The sequence below is a fragment of the Lampris incognitus genome, chromosome 6, assembly GCF_029633865.1.
Source record: "Lampris incognitus isolate fLamInc1 chromosome 6, fLamInc1.hap2, whole genome shotgun sequence".
NCBI classification, from domain to species: Eukaryota; Metazoa; Chordata; class Actinopteri; order Lampriformes; family Lampridae; genus Lampris; species Lampris incognitus.
The window spans coordinates 59,727,003-59,751,927 of record NC_079216.1 but is presented as its reverse complement, the minus strand read 5'-3'; the positions used below and the strand labels follow the sequence as shown (position 1 = coordinate 59,751,927).

General features: G+C 43.0%; 4 protein-coding genes and 1 long non-coding RNA gene across 7 annotated transcripts; 1 reads left to right on the top strand and 4 right to left on the bottom strand.

Annotated features, from left to right (window-relative positions):
- Positions 1 to 161: 161 nt before the first annotated feature.
- cd151 (CD151 molecule) lies at positions 162 to 7,144 on the bottom strand. Of its 2 annotated transcripts, XM_056281900.1 has the most exons (9): positions 7,001 to 7,144; positions 5,801 to 5,885; positions 4,646 to 4,837; positions 2,915 to 2,989; positions 2,411 to 2,431; positions 2,002 to 2,106; positions 1,471 to 1,626; positions 1,296 to 1,382; positions 162 to 1,174 (listed from the first exon to the last, which is right to left on the bottom strand). In XM_056281900.1, exons 2-9 carry the CDS (start codon positions 5,882 to 5,884, stop codon positions 1,115 to 1,117), a joined length of 780 nt encoding a protein of 259 aa, XP_056137875.1. In that variant the 5' UTR covers position 5,885; positions 7,001 to 7,144; the 3' UTR covers positions 162 to 1,114. The 2 variants fall into 2 exon arrangements, with proteins under 2 accessions (XP_056137875.1, XP_056137877.1); XM_056281902.1 differs by lacking the exon at positions 2,411 to 2,431.
- A 141-nt stretch (positions 7,145 to 7,285) lies between these two features.
- LOC130114811 (uncharacterized) lies at positions 7,286 to 9,335 on the bottom strand. Its single transcript, XR_008810424.1, has 3 exons — positions 9,269 to 9,335; positions 8,242 to 8,318; positions 7,286 to 7,621 (listed from the first exon to the last, which is right to left on the bottom strand). It is a non-coding gene; the product is annotated as an uncharacterized LOC130114811 (long non-coding RNA).
- A 285-nt stretch (positions 9,336 to 9,620) lies between these two features.
- cracr2b (calcium release activated channel regulator 2B) lies at positions 9,621 to 16,559 on the bottom strand. Its single transcript, XM_056282470.1, has 16 exons — positions 16,544 to 16,559; positions 14,964 to 15,117; positions 14,406 to 14,662; positions 14,194 to 14,305; positions 13,930 to 14,077; positions 13,371 to 13,517; positions 13,154 to 13,244; positions 12,970 to 13,065; positions 12,690 to 12,877; positions 12,501 to 12,572; positions 12,321 to 12,375; positions 11,297 to 11,376; positions 11,080 to 11,194; positions 10,704 to 10,830; positions 9,865 to 9,946; positions 9,621 to 9,771 (listed from the first exon to the last, which is right to left on the bottom strand). The coding sequence occupies exons 3-16, from the start codon at positions 14,658 to 14,660 to the stop codon at positions 9,621 to 9,623; spliced, it is 1,719 nt and encodes a 572-aa protein (XP_056138445.1). The 5' UTR covers positions 14,661 to 14,662; positions 14,964 to 15,117; positions 16,544 to 16,559.
- A 323-nt stretch (positions 16,560 to 16,882) lies between these two features.
- Positions 16,883 to 20,165, top strand: tmem138 (transmembrane protein 138). 2 transcript variants are annotated; one of them, XM_056281586.1, is made up of 5 exons: positions 16,883 to 17,153; positions 17,694 to 18,217; positions 19,023 to 19,194; positions 19,697 to 19,772; positions 19,853 to 20,165. In XM_056281586.1, exons 2-5 carry the CDS (start codon positions 18,090 to 18,092, stop codon positions 19,963 to 19,965), a joined length of 489 nt encoding a protein of 162 aa, XP_056137561.1. In that variant the 5' UTR covers positions 16,883 to 17,153; positions 17,694 to 18,089; the 3' UTR covers positions 19,966 to 20,165. The 2 variants fall into 2 exon arrangements, with proteins under 2 accessions (XP_056137561.1, XP_056137559.1); XM_056281584.1 differs by having other exon boundaries at positions 19,697 to 20,165.
- Positions 20,166 to 21,538: 1,373 nt separating this feature from the next.
- tmem258 (transmembrane protein 258) lies at positions 21,539 to 23,703 on the bottom strand. The gene is made up of 4 exons (XM_056281587.1): positions 23,617 to 23,703; positions 23,116 to 23,225; positions 21,809 to 21,937; positions 21,539 to 21,698 (listed from the first exon to the last, which is right to left on the bottom strand). The coding sequence occupies exons 1-3, from the start codon at positions 23,617 to 23,619 to the stop codon at positions 21,811 to 21,813; spliced, it is 240 nt and encodes a 79-aa protein (XP_056137562.1). The 5' UTR covers positions 23,620 to 23,703; the 3' UTR covers positions 21,539 to 21,698; positions 21,809 to 21,810.
- Between the last annotated feature and the right edge of the window lie 1,222 nt (positions 23,704 to 24,925).

Here is a 24,925-nt window from a genome sequence, read left to right as displayed (position 1 = left end):
GCCCCTAAACGGACATGCGCGGAACTCGGATTGGTTGCCCGCGAGATTTGCGGACACCTGAAACGAGGCGTGGGTTATGTCCCTTCGGAGACTCCGTCCCACGCTGCGCTTGCTCGGTTTCAGACAGGGTGAAGGATTTCACTGAGAGAGCGCACTTCAGTACAATCTGTTGTCTTTTATTGAACATGTTTCCATATATTCCTCTTTCAGGCCAGCTTTCTGAACACTGCTCTAGAACAGTGTTTCTCAACCGGGGGTCCGCGGACCCCTAGTGGTCCGTGGTGTAATTGCAAGGGGTCCGTGAAAATAAAATATCTTTAAAAAAAAGATCCTATGACATTTATAGAAATAGGATTATTTTACTCAAATGTGACTGAGACCTTTATATCTACCTGAACTATAAAGGGTAACAGGACTTTTTTCTCTAATTACATCTGTTTCACAAGTGTAATTTATTGTATTTTAATAAGAGATCTCGCTCCCGTTTGCATTGTTTAAAGTTACTGCATAAAAATTCTGTTGTTACATATATCTGAAAGTTACTGAATACATATTCTGTTTTGTTAACTATATCTAAGTTACAACTGAAAGCTCTTATTTTTGCCCCAAAGAGTGAATAAATGCTATAATGCAATTTAAAATGCAGTTTCTACTGTTTCTATCAAATTGCAACCCCCCTCCCCCAAGATCAGGTGGAGGGGTCCTCAGGGTAGATCAAAAATACGCAGGGGGTCCAGGACCCCAAAAAGGTTGAGAACCACTGCTCTAGAAGATGTGCCATGTACGAAAAAAAAAACAAATCTGTAAGACTTAGATACCTAAAACGTTCACTTTTCTCCGCTTTTCAAGGATGATTTGGCAAAAACTGTACATCCCTCCTTCTGCACACGCTTTAATGTAATGAATGTGACAAGTGAACCATGTGTACAGAACAGAGCAGTGCTGTCCAGCAGACTGTTTCACCTGCTCAATATATAACAAATCACTTCACAGCAACCGAGAATCATCTGTATTAAGGTTATGAAATATATATATATAATCACAGAAGTCTTACAATCCATTATTTGTAGAAGCCATCTTGTGTTTGAATTTGTGATCTTTACAAGCTCTGAACTCAGTTGGGCTCTTCTTTTAGACTTCGATAAAGGCAGCATGTGAACATCATCCCCACAAGCTGCAACAGAGACACACAGGACACGTGTTACCACACACACAAGCAGCTGCTGATGTTGTCTGGACATTTATTGCATAATAGCTGTTGGCTCCAACTTTCTTTCATGCTCCGAGGATTTTACCTGGAGAAAGGCAACCCCAATACCCACTGCTCCGATGATATGCAGCTGACTCAGGATGTAGTCCTCTAGTTTCATTATGCAACCTCCCTGAGAGCACAAGGAATAGGGCTATAAAGTCAACACATTGTTTCTGTCCCAAAGATAGCAACTGAGCCAAATAAAGACCAACACATACCTCTACTTTATAGATGTTAGAGGGGTGGTCCCTACGGCCACAGTAGTCACTGGGTGTTTTGCAGCAACTGTCAGGAACCAGTCTGTTATTGCCTGCTGCCTGGATCCACACGCTGTCTGACCAATCTAAGGAGCTGTTACTGCCGCAGCACTTAAACTGAGATACAGTCGGTGGCAGAGAGGGTACCATAGAAGACAGAAAGATAAGGCATTAAATACACTTTTGCCTGAATTTAGCATTGCTTGACATTGATTTTTTAAAATTTCATTACACCTGTCTAGTGCACAAATAACTTCCAGAATATTTATATGCAGCCTAGAGGGACGAAATAATTCACCCCCGATGAAATGAATGCATGCACCTCAACCGAACCAGAATGACGTCAAAGGTGCGATCATGCTCTGTTGGTGTGCTCTTCTCAGACATTTGAGAAGTAAATAAACATGAAAGTCTCACAAATATTAGGTCAAACTGGACAGATAATCCAGTTGCGGTCTGTCCGTGGATAAACACTCCATCTTGGCTATATACCTCCTGCTGAAGGTTGTCCACGGCCTGCGTGATGCTGTCCTGCTCCGGCTGCTGATATTTCAGCTGCATGGTCTCCTTCAGGTTCTGTCGGAGGCCCTCATCCAGCTGTGGGACAGCAGCAGGGGATGAGCGATCGCTTTTGACAAGACCTGTCACCTGTACTGGACATGAGTTTCTTCTTGACCCTCTCCTCATACATAAATATAGCCCACGGTCAAGTTTCTCCCCTCCCCTGTAGCACTCCATCACACCTGTCCACATAGCTCTCAAAATGTATGCGCAAACACATCCACATGTACCTTACTCCGTCTGACATGAATGAATTACGACACATTTTTATAAATGAAAAAAAGAAAGAAAGAAAGACAAGTTTGAAAACCGACATAAGAGGAGACAGGTGATAGATTACCTGGTAGCAGAAAGGGAAACACTGGAGGTGGAAAAGGAGGGAGAAAGAGATGCGTGAGTAGGACAGAAACACGGACAATGGGGAGCATGCACACGTGCATGCAAGAATATACAGCTCACAAAGTGTGCACAGCAACTGTGCCATCTCGTATTATTTTTAGTTATTATGAAATAATCCGAATGGCAACCATAGAGAAACAAGAGAGGTTTTGAAAATAACATCAAGGAAGGTGCATCTTAAAGTGTTAGTGTCAAATGACACAGCCTAAAGTATTAGTATTAAATACAAACAGGGACAGTAGGCATGGCTAGAGTATTTACTGTGCTGAGATGGAAATGACAAATAGCCATTCCTGAAGCCAAACAGTCAACATGGAGAGCTGGACCATTGGCCGGCATCTTTACAAATCTTATTAATCTTATATCTTATTAATCTTATCCGATATGTGCTATTTTACCTGGCTCGAGTCTAGCAACTTAATTTCAGTACGTTGAAAACGTTTACCTCTTGAGAGTTAATGTAGGCCAGCACACCAGCGATGACTTCCAGCAGGAAAATACACAGAAGCAAGATTAAATACTGTAGTGGAAAGAAGAGAAATCCAGTCAAGTCCAGATCTGAAGGTACAAACACGGATCCCTGAATGTTTCGTGTCATGTACGTTAAGTAACCTGCCAACATCTATTTCAGCCTCCCTGACGGATCCTCTGCACCTTATCACATCTTATCTCACCTGTATATAGTCAATCCTTGTGTATGTATCTGAAGATTGTTGTGTTATTCTATGTTAAGTGCACCGAGACAGCCACGAAACCGGAGTCAAATGCCGTGTATGTGCAAACCTACATGGCCAATAAACACGTTTCTGACTCTGATCCTGATGATGATTCAGAATACGAATACGTTGAAACAAGACTGCAGATAAATATGTAAACGTTGCATCAATGCTGATTAAAAGCCAATGAGACAGGTTGTATATCGCGCATGATTATACTGTCTGGAGGAAGTTATTCACCTCAAAAGGACACTGGAAATAATGAAAATAGAAATCACGTCACAGAGCTTGTGCAGCATTTCTACTATGATATGTCCTCCCTGTGTGTCTGTCTCCCACACAGTGTAAAGTCCAAGCACACGCTTGTGATGCCCCTCATTCCTCTGGTGTGAGTCAGCCTCTAAATCTAAACCCTTAAAGACACACTCCTCATTAGTTTAGTTGACACACTCTTCATTACTTTACCTGTCACATGACGCACTCTACACTTCTGTCATTATGTATATATGTATATATATATATATATATATATATATGTATATATTCTTGCTGTTTTTAGCTATATTTTTGTATTGTTGTCCTGTGTTGTATTTCTTTGCTGTTGTTGTTGTTTTTTTTAATATGGACCTACCTGTGTGTCTGAATAAAGTAAGATTTCAAAAGACAAAAATATATATATACACACACACAGACACACACACACACACACTCACATACATCCTAGGATGTAGCTTCGAATCATTTTATATATATATATATATATATATATATATATATATATATATATAAGCTAATGAGACATGTGTATATGTGTATATGTGTGTGTGTGTGTGTGTATATATATATATACACACACACACACACACACACACACATATACACACACACACACACACACATATACACACACACACACACACACATACACACACACATACACATACACACACACACACACACACACATACACACACATATACACACACATATATGTATATACATACACATACAGCGACACCCTACTCCGGAGAAGCAGCTGAAGATGATTAATTAATTAATTGATTGATTGATTATATATATATAGATATATAGACACACACAATACAGATCAGCTTGTATCATTGTATCAACACCAAGGATTTAAAGGTCACCCAAGATGAACTCTTTAACACACACAAATGCAAACAAGGTTGTGTGCATGTAAAGAAAAATCATATAGATCACTTTTCTTCCATTTCCCCCCCTGAAAACCCAAATAAAACGGTTTCATGATGAGGTCTGCCTACAACGACTGGCTTGATCGTTTTGTGTGCCCGTTACCCTGTACCCACTTATGCTTACTAATTAATATATTGTCCAGCATGTGCCATTATGGCCTCGTTTGTGTTCATGACGTAGTCCTAATGAGTCCCTGTGCTGAGACAGGCCGGCGTGTTGAGCTGGTTTTGGCGACAACTCACCACAATCAGCAGGCTCTTCATTTCCTTCAGAGTGGCACAGCAGCCGATTATTCCCGTCGCTATCACGATGAGGCCGGCCGCGATCAGGGCGTAGGCAGAGGCTGAGTAGTAGCTGGAGTTCAGCAGGCTGATGTACTCGCTCTTCTCCACCATCGTCCACACTCCGACAGCTATCACGGCCCCACCTGCCAGCTAACACAACGCCCTTACGTCGATTAAATTCCCATGAGGTGGTCCTCTAGACAAGGTGGTCCGTAACAGCATCCCTGCATGGCAGTAATGCTTAAGAGGCACTGTCTTACTTCTTCGTTGTTGTTCTCTAGGTGCAATAAACTAAAACGATGTTCCGCCAATCTGGTGATTCCTACAAATTTGCCTGACTGATTCTATCCACAAACCTTATTAGTTTTACAGATGTATAGAGATTAGTGCATAACACACTAGTTCATCCATCCATCCATCCATCCATCCATTATAATGGATGGATGGATGGATGCTCTCAGGGTCGTGGGGATGCTGGAGCCTATCCCAGCAGTCGTTGGGTGGCAGGCAGGGAGACACCCTGGACAGGCCGCCAGTCCATCACAGGGCCAACACACACACACACACACACACACACACACACACACACACACACACACACACACACACACACACACACACACACACACACACACACACACACACCTAAGGACAATTCAGTACGGCCGATTCAGCTGACCTACATGTCTTTGGACTGTGGGAGTAAACCGGAGCCCCCGGAGGAAACCCACGCCGACACAAGGAGAACATACAAACTCCACACAGAGGACAAACCCCCCCCTCCCCCAAGGTTGGACTACCCCGGGGCTCGAACCCAGAGCCCTGTGAGGCGACCGCGCTAACCACTGCGCCACCGTGCCACCCCATCTTACAACTATAATGACCGGTTTTATTTAAGGGAAACATAAAATTGGGAAATATCTACCGGAGTAAGTCAAGCATGAACATTGGTTATGAAACAAATGAGAATGTGGTGGTTAAATTAGAATCCAGTGTTTATACACGTTACGGGTCATCTCTCATGGGGAACGACATTGTCTCCTTGCTTCAGTTCAGTGACAATCCCTAGTACCACGGGGGGGGGGGGAGACCCCCCCCCTCTTATTAACTTACCCAGAAAAGAACATTAAAGATAAAAAGTACGTATTTCAGACAAATAGTCCCGCAGGTGTCTGAATTTCTCCCCTGTGCCTCCATTCTGAAAAGACAGACAGTTCATGCATTAGACTGTGGATCCATGAACAGATTTGCATCAACAGGTTGTGCAGATTTTGCAAATTATGGAAAGTACGGTGTCTGATGTTATTGCTATCGTATAATGTCCGTGTTTATACCACAGAAAGGTTAAAAAAAAAGGCATAGACGTTGTAAATCACGTTCCCTTCAGAGTATAAATACACGATGTCCTCGCTGCAGGTCATACCCTCTAAGGCCACCGTCATACTAGAGATTTCAGAGTATGATGGCACGACTTGGTCTCTGTATACCTGCATGGCAGTAAATTAAGCCTATTACTGCCCTATCTGATTGAGACTGGAGTCCGCGTAAGCCTGTTTCTCCCCTGCACAACTGAGCCCCTGCAGGGTTTCAACAGAGGACTACTCCATCTTTGGGTTTCAAAGGCACTTCTTTGCACTTGTGATTCGTGGGACTGCAAGTCCTGTTCTTGCAGAGAGCTTGCTCAAGAACAAAAAGAAAAAAAAACAAGTGATCTGACTTGGTATTACCATGAAGTGGGGATACAACGGCAGCGCACAAAAGAAAACTGGGCACACCGCAACACGTGCGAGAAGCTGACATATATAAAATAGAGCGGCGAAGAAAACATACCCACGAAATGAAATACGTTGTGAGGAAAAATATTCAACAACTTGTCTCACATGCCAGGAGGGAGACGGATATACTCGTCTCCCTCCTCGGTAACTGGACCTGATCTCTTCACAACCTGAAACGGGGTGACACATTATGTACACACTGGCGGATTCCTCTCCCGAGCTCATTATTTAGTCCGACTTTATGTTTCCCTGCACGCTTTAATCGCTCCTCAAAATAAGTTATGACCCTCAGCATCACGAGGGACGGAGGCGCTATATTCCCCTGGAATATCTCTCTGTTAGTGGGAATCGACACTATGAGTAAAGGACGAGAGATTTAAACCCAAACGTGTAGATGCTAGCCACAATACTTTGTTTAGATCTGATTGTCAGGCGAGACCAAATCACGTGAGCACATGTTTATATTGTTATTTTTAAACCCACTCATGTCACTGGACCCCCCCCCCGCCCCCCATGTGTAAAAAAAAAAGACCCCTACCTGTTCTCAAACCGTGGGCTCCGAAGGATGCCGTCTTCCAAATTCTCCTAATCTCCTTGTGACCCCGAGCTGTGCGTGCTCCTCTCCTTGAAGGTTATAAGCCCCCGGTGAACGCGCCCAGTTGACATTCACGCTGCTCGGGGGTCTAAGCGTCTGACCCCTTAAGGCAGAATGCCTATGCATGCCGCACCGAGAGCTATATTAGGTGCAGGGCTGCCACCAGCTGGCTGCTCATGCACATCAGCTAATTCGGCTCAATAAAACCCAGAGGCCGAGGAATACCAACAGAATAGCCTTTATTGGGTTCCTTTTACCAACAACGCAAGCAACGTATTAAGTAAACATCTGTCCTACGGTGACGTAAACATAGTGAGAAAACACACGATAGTGCTTCCAGAGCTACTGTAGGTCTTAAGACCTTACCTTTGGGGTATTACTGGCATGAGAGTCACCATCCCTCTTATTCTTCCCAAATGTTTCAATAAGGTGACGTGACAGGAAAGACCAATGCACGGCTGCAAAAAGCCAGTCCACGTCTAGATACAGCAGCCTTCTTTGGTCGTGTCCTCGGTCAGTAAAAGAGCTCCTCCACATTGCTGATCTTGCCGAGCGGCCAACATGCTAAGATGAGAGGAAACGGGACATCATCACTGTGCTGCAGAAACCATAGACACCACAGCATCACATCACAGGCTCATGAGATGGTTTAGCATGCAATGTGAAAAACGATTTGTATCACAGAGACTAGGGATCGTGTTTCTAATCGTTATAATAAATGCTATTCTCTCATGCAATGTTATTTTTGATATCAAAACGCTCCTCCAAAGCCCGGAAATGGAAAATAAATATCATCGTTAAGCCTCACAGTGTGCATGCCTGGGTCGGGGTGGGGTGTCAGTAAGACTCACCGCCTACCTTTATAAGGATGATTTGCGCCCCCCCCCCCCAAAAGTTGACAAACACTTAATTTGTAGTCATTTCTTTCAAGAACTGAAAAACAACTTCATCACTGAGACAAAGTACTGTTGTACTTTTAATGTACATGATCACGGTCTGACTTTTGGAACTTTTTTGGTAATGCAGAATGCTGGCTCCACTATCGTAAAATGCTGCAAAAATCAAACGTTAAGTGAAATAAAAACAATAAAAAATGACAGATGTGAAGTTTCTGTGGGACACCGATGAACTGTATGATGTGTGCTTTAGGGTAAAAGAGTGAAATGTGTGTGATGCGGCAGTACCCGGCCAGCTGGACCATCATCTCCTCCAGGTTATGTCCAGTCTTGGCACTGCACTCATAGAACACAGCCTGGTGCTGCTGTTTGAAACATATCAAATGAACAATAAATATATATATACGTATATACACACACACACACGCACACACACACACACACACACACACACACATATATATATAAAAAGGAAAAGTGACATTGTGATCTGTAGTGAGAGTAGGTTGCAGGTGGAGGAGAGCCTGGAGAGGTGGAGGTATGCACCGGAGAGAAGAGGAATGAAAGTCAGTAGGAGCAAGACGGAACACCTATGTGTGACTGAGAGGGAGGACAGTGGAATGGTGAGGATGCAAGGAGTAGAGGTGACAAAGGCATATGAGTTTATATATTTGGGGTCAACTGTCCAAAGTAACGGGGAGTGCAGGAGAGAGGTGAAGAAGAGAGTGCAGGCAGGGTGGAGTGGGTGGAGAAGAGTGTCAGGAGTGATTTGCGACAGAAGGGTACCAGCAAGAGTTAAAGGGAAGGTTTACAAGATGGTTGTGAGACCAGCTATGTTATATGGTTTGGAGACAGAGGCACTGACGAAAAGACAGGAGGTGGAGGTGGCAGAATTGAAGATGATAAGATTTTCACTGGGGGTGACGAAGAAGGACAGGATTAGGAACGAGTATATTAGAGGGACCGCTCAGGCTGGACAGTTTGGAGATAAAGCAAGAGAGGTAAGATTGAGATGGTTTGGACATGTGTGGAGGAGAGATGCTGGGTATATTGGGAGAAGGATGCTGAAGATGGAGCTGCCAGGGAAGAGGAAAAGAGGAGGTTTATGGATGTGGTGAGAGAGGACATGCAGGTGGCTGGTGTGACAGAGGAAGATGCAGAGGACAGGAAGAGATGGAAACGGATGATCCGCTGTGGCGACCCCTAACAGGAACAGCCGAAAGTAGTAGTAGTAGTAGTAGTAGTATATAAAGGAAAAGTGATATACTCGGCCAAGAAATTCCAAAATGGCATTTCTCAACTTGTTAGCCCTCACCTCTGCAAGTCTCTGTCCCTCTCTGATGGTCACTTTCCTCCTCTGACCGTCAGCCAGATCCAGTTTGTTCCCCAGCAGCATTAGCACCGCATCTTCACACTTCCTGTCCTGGGACAGACTCATCCGAGGTTAGAGTACAACCGTTTTGATGCAGCAGACCTGATGACTGGAACGAATTTACCCCCGCACGGTGTATAGTGTAATGTTTATAAACTGAAAAATGCGAAGAAAAATTGCTATCTTATCAAAATTAAATCCAAGTGTGCAAAACGCCCGCAGAAACATATTTGGCATTGTCCTGTCCCTAACCTAATGTGTGTAATGGTTCACAGGAGTTAGGGATGTTTGCATGTCAAACCGTCCATGACATCTCCATCCACCCACCCACCTGCACAAGGTCCATCCACCCCCTCACAGCGGTGAAGGAAGGGGATTGTGTTATGTCGTACATGACGATGATGCCGTCAGCCTTACGATAGTACTGCTGGGTAATACTACGAAACCTGAAAGGTGAGAACAATAATGCAGGTTAAAGACAGGAGAAATGCACATAAATATACGTATATAACATGGTAATAATATGTGTCATGTCCAACCTCTCCTGTCCTGCAGTGTCCCAGAGCTGGAGGACTACGGTGGTGGATCCCAAGGCTACAGTCTTCATCTGGTAATCAATACCTGGACACAACAACGCCACCGGGACATCGATCACACTTCTCTCAGTCGTATGTGGAGACATTGATCACTGGTTATCTGGATTCCCATAAGCTGTTACAAGGCAGCAGCTACTTATGTTAAGAACATAAATGTATACACATGCTTTCACATATACATGCATATATAAATACAATTATATCATTAACCCTGTCCCCCACCCAACCCCAATTAAAACAGTATAAACATCACAAAAACCAACCACAATTTCAACAAACCACGCAAAACTTAATACATCTCACTCTATATGTGTACATATATATGCACACAAACACACTTTTACATATATATACATACACACACACACACACACACACACACACATACATACATACATATATACATTATACATGTATACACATATACACACCAACAGTTGTATCTATGACCACGGTTACCAAATGCTTTGAACTACATATTTCACAAAACCAAATAGAAAAAAAGTCACTGATTCGATATTTTGCAGGTTTCGACCCAAGAGCAACCTCTTTAGCTGCTTTTTAAAACGTCCTTTACTTGTTGCATAATTAGATATAATTGCCCTGTGACGGCCTGGCAGCCTGTCCAGGGTGTCTCCCTGCCTGCCACCCAATGACTGCTGGGATAGGCTCCAGCACCCCCGCGGCCCTGGCAGCAGGATAGGCGGTTTGGATAATGGATGGATGGATAGTTATCGTTATCAATTCATTGGGAACGTGGTTATAACTAGAGAGATGCTCACCAACTGTTGCACTTAGCGTGCTGCAGAAGTGGCCTGTGCAGCAGCGCTGGATGAAGCAGCTTTTACCCACTCCTGAGTTACCAATGAGCACCACCTTGAATAGCCGCTGAGGACCCGCAACTCCGCTCTAAAATCAGTTGAGAGATCGCAAGTTACATCTTGATCTATCTAACCTTTCCTGCTGTAGGACTTTGACCATTATCAGAAATGAAGATTTGGTCCCACCATGATTTCAAAGAATGCAAATGGACACGCCAATATTTGCATCTCTCCCGTCTCTCTCGTTGCGGCAACCGATTCTGGCGTTTCGAAACTGACACAAGCTCATGTGATGAAGGGTGTGTTTTTCTATTCGTACAGTCAGTGTTTGGCCTACCTGAGCTGAGGCCCGGGTGTTTTCACACCCGACGCCATGTGGTGGTGGGTGTCTTTCGAATGACTTTGACATCTCTCCTGTGTTCTCCGCCCACTGACTAGAGGGACTCAGCTGACTTCAAAATCGATGACACACAAAATAAGTTTATTCACAATGACCGCCCTTCATAATATTGCAGATATCAGGTTTACGATCATAGGCGACTGGTCCTACAAACCTTCTCACTGGCATGTCTTGGAGCAGGTAGTTTCCTATGATTGAACCTTTCTTCTGCAAAGTCTTTCTGACGTGCCGACTCTAAAAAGGTTTTGAGGAAAATTAGGTAGTAAAAGAATGCAACACTGAATGCAACATTAATGGATATTTATTTTTTTCCTCTCTTTAGTGTCTTGGTATGTTAAAATGATTTTGTATGCATGTATAAAAACAAGAACTCAGACCAACATATATATGCATATGCAAGCTATATGCCATTTATTCTGCTACAAAAGTACTTTAACATCAACTTATTGTCAACAATACACATTTAAAGATTCCCTTAGTTGAAATCTGTAGTGCAAGTTAGATATAGATTACAGGAAATAAACAAATGAATTAAAAATATTACAGTTATTACCATTGCAGTGAATTGTGCTCCTTCTAGTAATTTGTTCAAAACTCTACAATCAAGTTCAAAGCCAAAAAACAACCCAGCCGGTATGGACAGGTAAAATTTACATTTTTCTTACAGAATAATATCTGATATACAAAAAATATTAATTCATTTTCTCAAGTTCTTTTCATAGGTAAGACTATAGGACAGCATAAGGGAGGTGATCAGAGATCTGTACTTCCCTCTAAGAAATGAAATGACTGTATATTAGGGTAAATATGGGTTTATCTAAACCCTGAGGCAGTGAAGTTCATCGCTAATATAGTTTATCACACTCACACCTTGACGTCAGAACAAATTGCCCATGAGCAAATTTTTCAGTTCAGAGATCTCAGCCACAAAAAAACAAAAACAAAACAGCATAGCTTAACCAGAACACAGTGGCGACAACACCATTACAATGACCAGGAGCAACATTAAGAGCTGTCCGCCCAAGGAGAGGGTCATCGTCATGATGGGATCATAATACGTAGCATTTGGAAGACTTTGCATATCATGGGTAAAACCCCTGCGTCCACAGAGGACAAGGGTTTCCACAGAGGTAATGGGACAACGGTAGGGGAGCTAGGACAGAGCGTCTATGACTAACCCTCTTCTGAGACTGGTGGGCATCTTTCTCATCGCGCATCCTTTTGTTCATATCCCTGAGGGGAGGAAACAACATTGTTTTGAGCCATTCCCGCAGAATTAGCCATGTTGAAAGCATGTGACCCGTGCTGTCCCGAACGCTCTCCTGACACAATGTCTGGAGGTCTGTGCGCGGACTAACCTCAATAGTTCCAGTTGTCTTAAGAGACTATCTTTTTCTTTCTGCATGTTCCTCGACACCTTCAGCACACTTCTAGAAGGAGGCCAAGAAGATTTTCAGTTAGGTCTTGATATTCTCTCCGCACAACAAGCGAGACACATTGCTGACACACATCTGATGCATTCATCTCTGTGTTGTCGTCCCCCTTACCTCTGTTGGGCCGCTTGTTCCTGTGCAGTGTTGAGATGGATGTGGTTAAGCTGGGCCAGGGCCGTCTGCAGCTGCTCTCTGCTGGTCTCCAGCTGCTCCTGCAAATGGAAGTTGAGGCTCTGCTGCTGTTGGTTTCGATCCTTGGTGTCTATCAGCTCACAGGTCAGCAGCTGGATCTGGCTCTTCAGCTTGGTACAAAGAAAAGGAGTGTTTGGTTATTTTGTTCACTAACAAACAAGCTTTGCCACAACAACAGCAAGGGCACCATTTGATGGCCTACCTCTCTGTGCTTGTCCAGTGCACTCTCCAGCTCCTGCTCCCGCATCTTCAGCTCCTCCCGCAGTTGCTGCCCTTTGTCCCACTGTCTAATATTGTCCTTGATTTAGCAAGAATTACATGAAATGTACTTTCCAGGACAGCAGTGGTAAAACATCAGGGTTTAAATTTGACAGTGTATACTCTACCTGAGCCAGCTGCTTCTCTTTCTCCTCTCTGACTTGACTTTCCATTTCTTCATACAAGGATCTAACAGCCTGATCATGTTCATTCTCCCGTCTAGTACCAAAAAAAAGAAGAAGAAAAAGAAAACAAATCTAATGCAGTTTGAATGCCCACCGTTAAACCCTAAGGCTTAAGTTGTGTAAATGGGAAGGAAAATTGGGGGACAATTTGACAAGAGACCTGCGTAAAGCCTGCTCCAAACTCTCTCTCTCTCTGAGAGTGTCCTGGAGATGGGATGCGGAGTGGTACAGGATGTCCTCCAGGACGCTTATTAGCTCTGGTCTCTCTCTCTGGAGCTCACACCACAAGGAACACAGCTCCCACTGACTGCAACACAGCACAACACAACACAGACGAGTAGTGTTAATGGTGTCCACAACACCACCCATTCACAGTTGAAAAAGATAAGCAGTTCTGTGAAATATACACATCGATCAGGTGCAACATGATAGATAGATAGATAGATAGATAGATAGATAGATAGATAGATAGATAGATAGATAGATAGATAGATAGATAGATAGATAGATAGATAGATAGATAGATAGATAGATAGATAGATAGATAGATAGATAGATACTTTATTGAGAACAAACTGTTGCCACCCTTTTGCAAAATTAGCATAGCTGGCTCTTTTAAATTACTTTCCTTTTTGCAATTCTACTGCGGTAGTCAACAGGAAGTTCTCCCAAACAACATTATGCAACTAACTGAAATGATCATTTCACAATTATCTTACTCTTTAAATAGCTTGTCAGCACCTAACTCCACCAGTGTGTTTAAAAATCTGATTGCGCTGGGGTCCTGGGTCCAGTCTACCTCACCCTTGTCCTCTTCTGCCTCATCTTGACTCTGATCCGGGGTCTCTTCTAGCCCCATCAACCCCCCTAAAGGAAACGGACAACAGGAGTTTGTGAATTGTAGCTGTCCCCATGCCAGTATGTGTGAGAAGCAGGCTTGAACATGGGACAGGAAGACAAAAATTCGCTAGGCCCTCACTAACCAAGGCCCATCTTGAACTCTGCAGCAGTGAGGAATCCAACATTCTCTCGGTCGAGACTCTCAAACACTTCTTCCAGTTGTTCAGGGGACATGGATAACTCTTCTTGTAATCTCTGACCAAAATGGGAAAAAAAGAAAGAAAAATAGGTTGAAAAGTATAACATTTAATATACAGCCTCAGTTTTGGTTTGATTCCTTGCACTTGCTACCAACCTGCATATCCCTCTTTGTGATAAATCCTTTCCCCTCTTTATCACAGAGCAAAAATAGTTCTTTGGCCTTGCCCGTGGTTTCTGGCTGCAGAGTTCCCACGGTTGACTCCCTGGTGCTGGGTGAAGCCAGCAGGCCTCGTCCTCGTCCCGGCCGGGGACTGCCAGATGGGATGCCCCGTTGTCTTGGGCTCCATGGGGGTGCCTCTCCACTCCCTTGGCCTATCAGCACTTCACTGTCATTCAGCCAGTTAGACATTACTGTAAAGATGCAGATGGAAGTTGGGGGTTTAACTGAGACAAATGACTACAGATCAGTTACTTCAGTTAATCTTTTAGTTTGCAATTTCTTTCCATGTTTGCTTCATAGACTTCACCTGCTCCGATTTTCTGGGCATCATGTGAAGTCCTTTAATGTTTAAATGAGCGTCTATTCATTTGAAGTTATTCATTGCTAGGTAATAGATCTCGGACCCCGCACTATTCTGTAATATCATTAAGCATGTGAGACATTAGTTTTTCTCTTCTTAATGAACTGGAATCATTAAAATGGACCTCTCACTCAATAATGCTGTGTACAATATTGCAGGAGTCTTGATCTACAGGCCCTCCCTTGTCAAACACAGAAGTGCAGAGCCAACCAAGCTGTGAGTGTACACATCATCTCCAGCTGCTGTGAACAGGTGCCACGTCAAGACCCCCTCATATCTTAGGACCTATTTTGAGAAATCCAAAAGGAAATGAAGCGTACTTTACAAAATGAATGCAAAAATGAGATTTTGTATCCAAACAGTAGAATAATACGTTTTTATGTATAAATTGATTCTTATTCTGCGAGTCAATTGCACATATTCATGAATATAGTTACAAGATAGTCTAGGTTAGGTGTAGTCAGTATGGCCACAACAGCTGGTTGCTCTAATCTTGAAAAGTTTGCCCCTGTAATTTAGATTGTCCATAGTTATATACATTGCCGTGCTGCTAGCAGTCTGACTGACTCTGCACCAGGATCTAAACGGTAAAAAAAGAAAAAGAAACAGGATGGTGTCGTGTGAGGAAAAGCCCTCGTAATTTGGGAGGGGAGGATGAAACGCCAGGGGAAAGAGGATGCAAATAAAACATTTGCAATTGTTTGCATTGGCATAACTCTTCTAAGTGCAAACAATTTTGCTTGAGGAACCATGGGACAATTAAACTACTATATCTCCCCTTAATACCCATGCCACACTGATTTATAGTGTATATTGTTAACATACTTTGGTTAAACTATAATCTCTCTCTTAACCTGTTAGGCACTCCCCCATACTTCTCATTTTCCACTCCTAATTCAGCAGATACGTTTCACAAACATGGAAATAACATTAGCTATACACTGTGTGCTGGTTTTGAAATTCTAAAACATGTCGAATTAACTCGAGAGACCTGATTAGATTGGAGATAAAAACATTATATAAACATTTTTAGGCGGTAGATTTTGGTGTTGTTTTAATGCCAGACCATAAAGCAAACAGCCGCACCAACGGTGAGATAACTTGTGGACCTGCTGCACTAATTAGCCAGATTAGTGCGCAGGTTCAAGGTTTTCCCCAAGGGAAGGAAACGATTTTCCTCTCACAGTGACAGAATTGGTAACGTCCAAATTATACAGTAACTGCAATAGTCATTTGAACGTGGCCTTGACTCCCTGACTTGTCGTACCACACTGCACAATGCCTATATATATAGCTTTCAACACCAAGTTTAAAATTCAACTCTGCACATTCGAGAGTGCAGATTTGGAAACAAAATTACGTAGCCTGAAACCACTCCGCCTTATCAGCAGGGTTGTAAAAACAACAATTTGAAATGTGTGAACAGAGGGTAATCAGAGGTTTGAGCTTGCAACAGAAACAGGGTTGAATTCATGCGAGACAACTACCATACATGCAGTAAACAAAACAGGGCCAGCAAAGGAACGGCTGGAGCCCTGGGAAACAAGCGCCAACCCAGTGCCGTGCACTCTGCCATACAACGTTATTGTAAAGATTGAAGGTGAACGGGCATCGCGCACTCACCATGTCCCGAGATCTCTAAATTAATCGCATTGCTGAAGCGAACGTCAACTTCATATAGTTGTGGGTGGTGGAAAATGGGAGCACTCACCTGCAGCGCATGAAAGCCATGTGTCAACTGCCCGTCATAATTTCGACGCAGCTGAACCGCAGCACACTCGCGCCACTAGGGGGCAGTGTAAACCTAGGGCGTCTTTACCTACCGTAATGTGGAGAATAGCTCGCAAATTCTCGTAAAAGTGTGGGGAGGGGAAAGCTTTTCAAAACTGCTTTTGTTAGCAACCACTCACGCGTTATTTTAAAACACCTCGCAACCTGAAAACGAACAGTGCGACACCCTAAAGCAGGTCACCGGTGTCGGGAAACACCGCTTTGTAAAAAGCCGCCAAAGATTTCCCGAGCCCGCTACTGGGAGTTTTACGGGGGGGGGGGGGGGGAGCAGCCGCGTTTCCATGGAATTCACGAAAACGCTAGAAGCTAGCGCCGGAGAGTTTACCTCGCGAGGCGGCTGACTTCGCGACATCACGAAAACGGCGTTACGGTTAATTGCGCTACGGTTCTTGGGTTATGTGTAACAGTGTAGCCAACGGGCGCGTGGGGTTTACCGGAGAGTCACGCTTTGCTGCCGTGTGGTCGGCGTCGTCTGTTCGTAAAAGTCGAGAATTCGTGCAAAACCCCACGACTCTAGTTAGCCAGTCCAGGTAAACGCATGTTCACGATTACGCAGGTGATCTTTACCCCGGGTGCTGGCTGCATGTCTCTGTGGGGGGTTATCGGTCCATCAGCCTGTTGAATCTAACGAACTTTATAACGGGAGGGGAGGATGGCGTTATCACAACGCCCTCCTCGAAGTTGTGATCTGTGACTACGCCTGTGCCCAACTCAAGCGGCACAGTCTCCCCGTTTTATCGGTGTCGGTACAAACGTCGGTCCCATGCTGAGATAGATGTGTGCAACAACGAAACAGTGGCGATGTGGTCTGCCCGAGTGAAATTAATCCGTAATCCCCTCCTTGACCCCTCCCATGTATGCCTGTGTAACAGCTTTAGCCTATTAACGTTACATACTTGCCTTAGCTGTTATGGACACCAACTCCCCGCGTTTAGAATCGAGATAGATCAAGGCATGATACTGCTCCGAGAATGCCTACGATGGCTTGATTACAGGGAGTTTTACTCTTTGCAATTCCAAAACATGAAGCCTTTGTTGATCACTGACTGCCACTTTTTTCCCCCCAACAGGAAGTCAACTAGAAGAGGAGGCTTTCCCTAAAAGCGAAGAGGCATTCTAGAAACGTGCCAACATGAAGCATTCGGAAAGAGCCAAGAAGTTCTCATCTGATAAGAAGGCACGCCTACGATTACTGCCAAGAAACCGCTTCCCTTGAGGATGACAACATGCTACCTAAAAGGGAGACGAACAAGTGAAAAAGAGCTGCACAGTCGCTTCTTCTCTTGACCTGCAGACTTGACTGTTTCGAAACCTCCACATCAGGTGGATCTGCTCTCAGACTGAGCAGCGTGGATATACACTTAACTTATATACAGTTTGTGTCAGCATCAAGCTGCTTTGTCTGTGTAAAGGTGGAAGAAACGGAGACTGCTGGAGGCAGTGGCTGAAGAACGGGCCTCGAAAAGATGCTTCAACCGAGTAACTACTCACTGGTGCTGTTGATCCAGCTGACACTGCTGGCTTATGACCTGTTTGTCAACTCCTTCAGTGAACTCCTGAGGGGAGCGCCTGTCATCCAGCTTGTGCTTTTCATGTAAGTAACTGAACATAACCGGAACTGGTGGGTGATTGAGCTGGTCATCCTCTGATAGAACAAGCTGCCTTGCTAAACATTGACGATATTAGCCAAAGACAGGTTGTAGGCTTACTTGGTCAGACTAAAATAACTTTTAGACTTGCTTTCAAATAGCAGATCAGAGGCACTCATCTGTGAAGTTAATTTAGCATGGGACTATAAGGCAAGTATTTTGCAATAGCTGTGGCGACGGTTCATTAACTATTAAAGCTGTCTGAATTTTGTCAAATGTGTTACATGTATTAAACATATTTTATTGCAGAAAGTTTCTCAAGTTACTTTTTTAATCAATCTAAACTAATTTAGGTTCTACAGTCTTATCATCCTAGATGCAGGATGGAGAGTTAAATTGCACCCAATTTGTGTTTTATACAAGGCAAGGGGATTTTATTGTTAGAGATTATGTTTATGTCGTGTTGTGACAGCGCTCCAGACCTGGCTGTTAAACAGTGATCTACAGTTTTCACAGCAGAGACCCACAGCTTTTTGAAGTCTCTCATTGATTGCAGGCTCAAGACTAATTCCATTCAGTATTTTTATAATTTCTAGATCAAGCCCGCTTAAAATATCTTTCAACAATTTTTTTCTTCAATCACCAACCCATCATTGACATCTCATTACACATACTATATACACTGACCCCTTGAAACCGGGTCTTTCTCTCAGTTTATGAGCCATGCTCATTCTTTTCTCATTAGCAACTTCCCATGACTCACAAAAATGAGTTAAAGTTGATTTTTTTGGGAAAAAAATGTGTTTCCAGCATCCAGGACATCGCCATCTTGTTCAACATCATCATCATCCTGCTGATGATGTTCAACACCTACGTGTTCCAGGTGGGCCTGGTATCTCTGCTGCTGGAGCGTTTCAGGGTCCTGCTTGTGTTGTCTGCCCTCTACCTAACCCTCAGCATCTGCTTCCACTGCTGGATCATGGTATGTCCATTCACTATACAATAGTCACTAGACACTTTGGGTGGCAGTGGCCTGGAGGTAGAGCAGGTCTTCTGGTAACTGGAAGGCTGCCGGTTTGATCCTTGGTTCTTCCTGGCGAAAATGTTGAGGTGTTCCTGAGCAAGACACCTAACCCCTAACTGCTCCCTTTGCGCTGGCTTTTATCTTGCATGGTTGATACCACCATGAGTATGCGTGTATGTGTGTATGGGTGAATATGAGGCATTAATTATCAAGTGCTTTGAGTGACTGTTGCAGCTAGAAAGGTGCTGTATAAAACGCAGTCAGTTTACCATTTATACCAAGTAGTCACTATTGTAAGCATATATTTATTACATGTAATATTTATATGTGAAATGTCATATACTACTGTGTTATAGCAGTGAGAACTTGATGTCAGATATGTCACATGCTATCACCATGTCAACATCCTTATAGTGTCAGAATATATAGATAAATCATGCTTGATTTTTTTTTTTTGTAGAACCTAAGATGGATGGAGTCTAACCATTTCATATGGACAGATGGACTTCAAGTCCTCTTTGTTTTCCAGCGAACAGGTAAGTGGTTGATTAGCTACATTTACAGACTTATTTATCTGGCTATCAAATTGGTAATGTTTTTGTGTTTGTGTGCACAGCTGCAGTGTTATATTATTACTTCTACAAACGGACGGCAGAATATCTCGGAGACCCAAGGCTATATGAAGACTCTCTGTGGTTACGGGATGCCTTTGCCCGAGCTCGTCAATGAAGACAGGTAGAAGAGAAAGCTTTGAGAGGAACCTAACAGTCATCTTGATTGATTGATCTGCCGAGAAAGATACTTAAAGGGCATCATCACCAGCTATTCCATGACTGGGTTCAAAGAAAAAAACTTTGAATCAGTTTTACTAACCAGCTGGACACTTAAAGGGAAAAAGCAGCACACTGTTATGCGTGTAAGGATATGGGTGACGCTAAAGATGGGGTGCAAATGATTGATGTACTCTGATATAGAGTAGGGAGGATGAAGAGAAACCAGAACCAGTTTCTGCATCTTCTTCTTTCGGCTTGTTCCCTGTTTCCCAGGGGTCGCCACAGCAGATTCGACAGTTTCCATCGGTACCCTGTGAGGGCACAGCACCGATGGCGGTCTTGTCAATCCGCATAATGATCTGGCAAAAGTTCCTGTATACTCATCCCTAAAGCCAAGCAGGCGCTCAGATAAACGGTTTACAATTGCAAGTCATCCATGTTATGTGTAGCGATGGATTTATTGGGATGAGTTTGTTAATCTATGTGGCCTTTGTAAATCAAATCAATTGAAAACCTGAACATGTAAAAAGTGAATTTAAAGGTCGAGGGGAAACTTAAATGTTGAACCATTGAAGAGTCACACATGGTTAAGATAGGTATTACTTCCCATGGAATGTTTTTTTTTTTACCCCCGCCCCCCTTTTCTCCCCATTTGTATCTGGCCAATTACCCCACTCTTCTGAGCCGTCCCGGTCGCTGCTCCACCTCTGCCGATCCAGGGAGGGCTTCAGACTATCGCATGTCTCCTCCGATACATGTGGAGTCGCCAGCCGCTTCTTTTCACCTGACAGTGAGGAGTTTCGCCAGGAGGACGTAGCGCATGGGAGGGTCACGCTATTCCCCCCAGTTCCCCCTCCCTCCCAAACAAGCGCCCCAACCAACCAGAGGAGGCGTTAGTGCAGCGACCAGGACACATACCCACATCCGGCTTCCCACGCGCGGACCCGGCCAGTTGTGTCTGTAGGGACGCCCGACCAAGCCGGAGGTACCATGGAATGTATTTTCTAATCTGTTTTAATGTAATATGCTTTAGACTGAATGTATCCATTGAGCATTCTTCTTTTTAATCGTTGTAATTCCCCTTAAACAAGGAAACATTTGTTCCTTTTGCCTAATGTAAGTCTATTTGTGTGCTGTTTACATGGTGTTAAAATGCCAATTCTGACGTCAGTTCTTTTTATTCTCGTGAACTGTCTTCCCTGTGTTTATTTGAATAAAAACATCTACTGTAATCCTGATCTAATTATTCATCACAGGGATATACAGGAGTAGGAGTATTATCCTAGAGACAAGGAGAGAGACTGCTCTATTTTTAACCAAAAGATTAATCTGGGATTGAGGTTTTAGCTGTCACTAGTGAAATACTTGCTGTAAATAGCCTCTAGTGTGTTGATTCTCCCCTTGCCAACAGTTTGTTTTGTTGTGTGTTTCAAAGTCTGTCCCTTACTGAAATACATATCAAATTTCAAGACATCTTAAAATAGTCAATTACAACATTTGTCATGATTGGACTCAACCCTCCAGAAGACACAACACAGAAAATTTCTACAAATTCCTCTTTACTGGTGAAAACAAAAAAAAAAGTTTACACGATCCCCACAATTGTCAGTGCAGTCCTAACCAATTCATTTCCTTTTACGTATGATGTCCTCTGTTCCACGGGAATGTCTCTTGTTCAGTCACCTTAAACTTGAAAAAGAGAGCAAGCTAGTGACAGAATTCAAACTGCCTTTCATGACTGCAAAAATAAACTGACATTTTTGAAAATAACTCTGGTAATGAAAGGACTGTATACATACCCTCATACGTAGATGCCAACCCAAAGCAGCAAGAATAGAACACCAAATCCCATGAAGAGTGAAGCCACGAGAGATATCAGCAGCTCTTTGTACACATCCCTTGTGTATTTTGTTGACGTCACCTCATAGCTGAGAAAAGGTTAAGGGGCTTGCCCATGCACAGGTACAATGGAGCTCTGCTTCTTAGAGTGTCTGTGAATCAATATACCATTGGTAAACTCTAAACAGAAATTGCAGATACACGAAAATCAAGCTATTGGATTACTGAATAAAAGTATTTTGTCACAATAACTCCAGTAAGTTTTTTCTCTCCCCAAAGTAGTGTTATCCAATTTTAAAAGAAACCGTGACATAGCTACTGTATGTCTATGAGGCATAGCTGTCAGATTTTTTTCCCCACTAACGATTTGGTTTCATCAGAAGTCATTTTGTTTCCAGTGCTCTACACGCACCCCTAAAGAAAGAGGCTGTTTTAAAGGAGTCATTAATATAATAGCATTATTTATGAGCTGAAACGCTGATTGGCTGGCAGGATTGCTCGCACCGCCCACTCCCGACAGAAACAATGGTTGCTCAGCTACGTCGAACAGGCGACTTTATGCAAAATCTGGAGTGATTGTTCCTGGTATTGACATCACTCTGAGGGATAATTCTGAATGGCTTGTTAACATAGTGCCATTTGGTCACAGAAAAGTGCTGCAAAAGCATGAAAACGGTATTCCTCACTGACAGCCAAATCTACCCCAAGATTAGACAAATCTTGTTTTCTATAACCACCCTTGTTGGGTTTTCCCTCATATTGGCCATCACAGCCATGACTGCATTCTGAAATCAACACGTCTGGCACACTATTTGTGTTATAACTGAACACCAAGCACTTTGGTTAACCAAACAATACATGACAGCTGGGTTACTTTTTTTTTTTTTAGCACACTGTACTCTAAAAGCCAGAATATTCAATGTTCATATTCAATGAGATGTGTTGCAATACAATGTAAAGCCGGAGGAATAAGACTACATTTGATTATGTATCTGTTAACTTAGTGCTGAAATAGAATGATCAATTAATGGACACAATCTGGTTGCTGTACTATACTGCACCTTCCGTAGTATTAGCCACAAGTGTGCCAAGTAGCACGGAGCTGTGCAGTTCATTTTCCAGCACCCTGCTCCATGTTTTCAACTTGTGGTTTTCCCCATTCCATGATAAATCGTATGAACCCCCTTGTGACATATCAACAATGCACTTCGAGACTGAAGCAGGACTGGAGAAAGTGATGTGCCGCCACGACGTCTTGAAAGGATACACAAAAAACCACGCCGTGAAGAACATCCCAATCGCCAGCAGTACCACCGTGAGGTGAGGAAACACCGCCGGGTTAACCGGGCTGGTATATCTGGTCATGGCCTCCAGCTCCTGGATACAACAGAAAACAAGGGGACAGGCGATATGGCAGTTGGCAGTGCGAAAGCTACACTACTAACGTTTAAATGAACCGCCTAGCACATGAACGTAATACTAATCGGCATGCTAGACGTTATGCTAGCTACGGGCAGTTCAGATCACTCGATAGTGTGTCAGTTAGAGGGGTTTAGAGCGCAGGGTTTGGAGAAAAGAGGCCATCTGCGAGGGGAACGGTGTATGGGAAGCTAACGTATCGCTGCAAGCCCGCCTAACTTCGACACAAGTTTTTCACAGACAGTAACGCGGGTCGAGACAAAAAAAAACGGACACACACAGGAACAAGTCAACATAACGTTAACTGTAAAACAAAATAAGAATTACAATCATAATTGCGCTACAATACCATTTTGCAACGTAGGGAAGCTTCTCGCTGTGCGGGTCCAAGAGGAAAAGGCCACGTACTGTTGGCTATTTCCTGGTTGCGTCATGACGTTTGTACGACGTCGCAAACGTCGCTGTGCGCCGGCCTGCCATCTAGCGGCAGGAATGTGCGGGTTGTTTTAAGCGATTTGATCGTCCACACCGTTTTTAAATCACAACTTTATTTGCTGCGTGCATCCATTTTTATTACAGCATGTTCATTACAAAAGAGATGTCTAATAATCATGTGGACTAATTAAAACACATCTGAAGCGAGGATGACAAATGGTGAGGGAGAATATTAGTGGAATAACAAACAGTGGTAGTGATATAAAAAAAAGATCAACGTCTTTGTGTTGTGGCACTTTCGCTTAACACGTTGTAAGTTGTGAGAGCAAAGTCTTAAAATTCTTAAAATGCTTAGACAATTCTGATTGAAAAATGAATCGGCATCCATATGAAAAAGGTTATAAGGTTATAATAACGTTACTGATAAAACAACAAAAAAATATAAACAATAAAAATAAAACAATATAAAACGTAAGAAAAAAACAACAACATTGGTTGTTACAAAATGAAGCTATACAGTTACATTTGATGCAGTTCTACCAGAGTACCTGTTGGATTGACTGAAGAAAGCAAAAGCATTTCATATTTACAGTGTGAAAAGTGCTATAAGCTCATACAGTACGCTGTACCTAATAAAGTAATACTAATTGCATGTATCATATTAAACAAATTGTACAATGTATTCATATTCATTTTCTCATCTTAATTCCTTAAAATTGATTTGACTGACGGCTGTTTCTTTTTCTATTAAAATTCAATTCATATTTGAGATGTGGTATCATTGGTCTCCACCCTGAATGCAAACATCAACACTTATGTAGTCAAAATTCAAAATGGGGTTTAGAAATATTAAATGACATAATAAATATAACTTTGTGTGTGGCTGTATGCGGGGAAAGATTACAATACTCAGTAAACAACACGAAAGGATAATTAAAAAGGGTAGGACACTATATACAGTTAAGATATTGTTATGTTAATCACAGCTGATGAAACTCTCCATACCCTTGTGTTGGCATGGGTAAATAGTTTAAGGCACCCAGAGCAATATAAAAAATGGTCCAGTGTATAGAACATCCATTATTTTCTCTTACTGCAAGTGTGCATGGCTGAACTCAATCTATCTCAGCTTTGAGGGTCATTAAAGGATATATAGCCCCAATTCATTACATGAAATTCCTATTCATAAGGCAGAGCTCAAATGGCTTATTTGTTGAGATGTA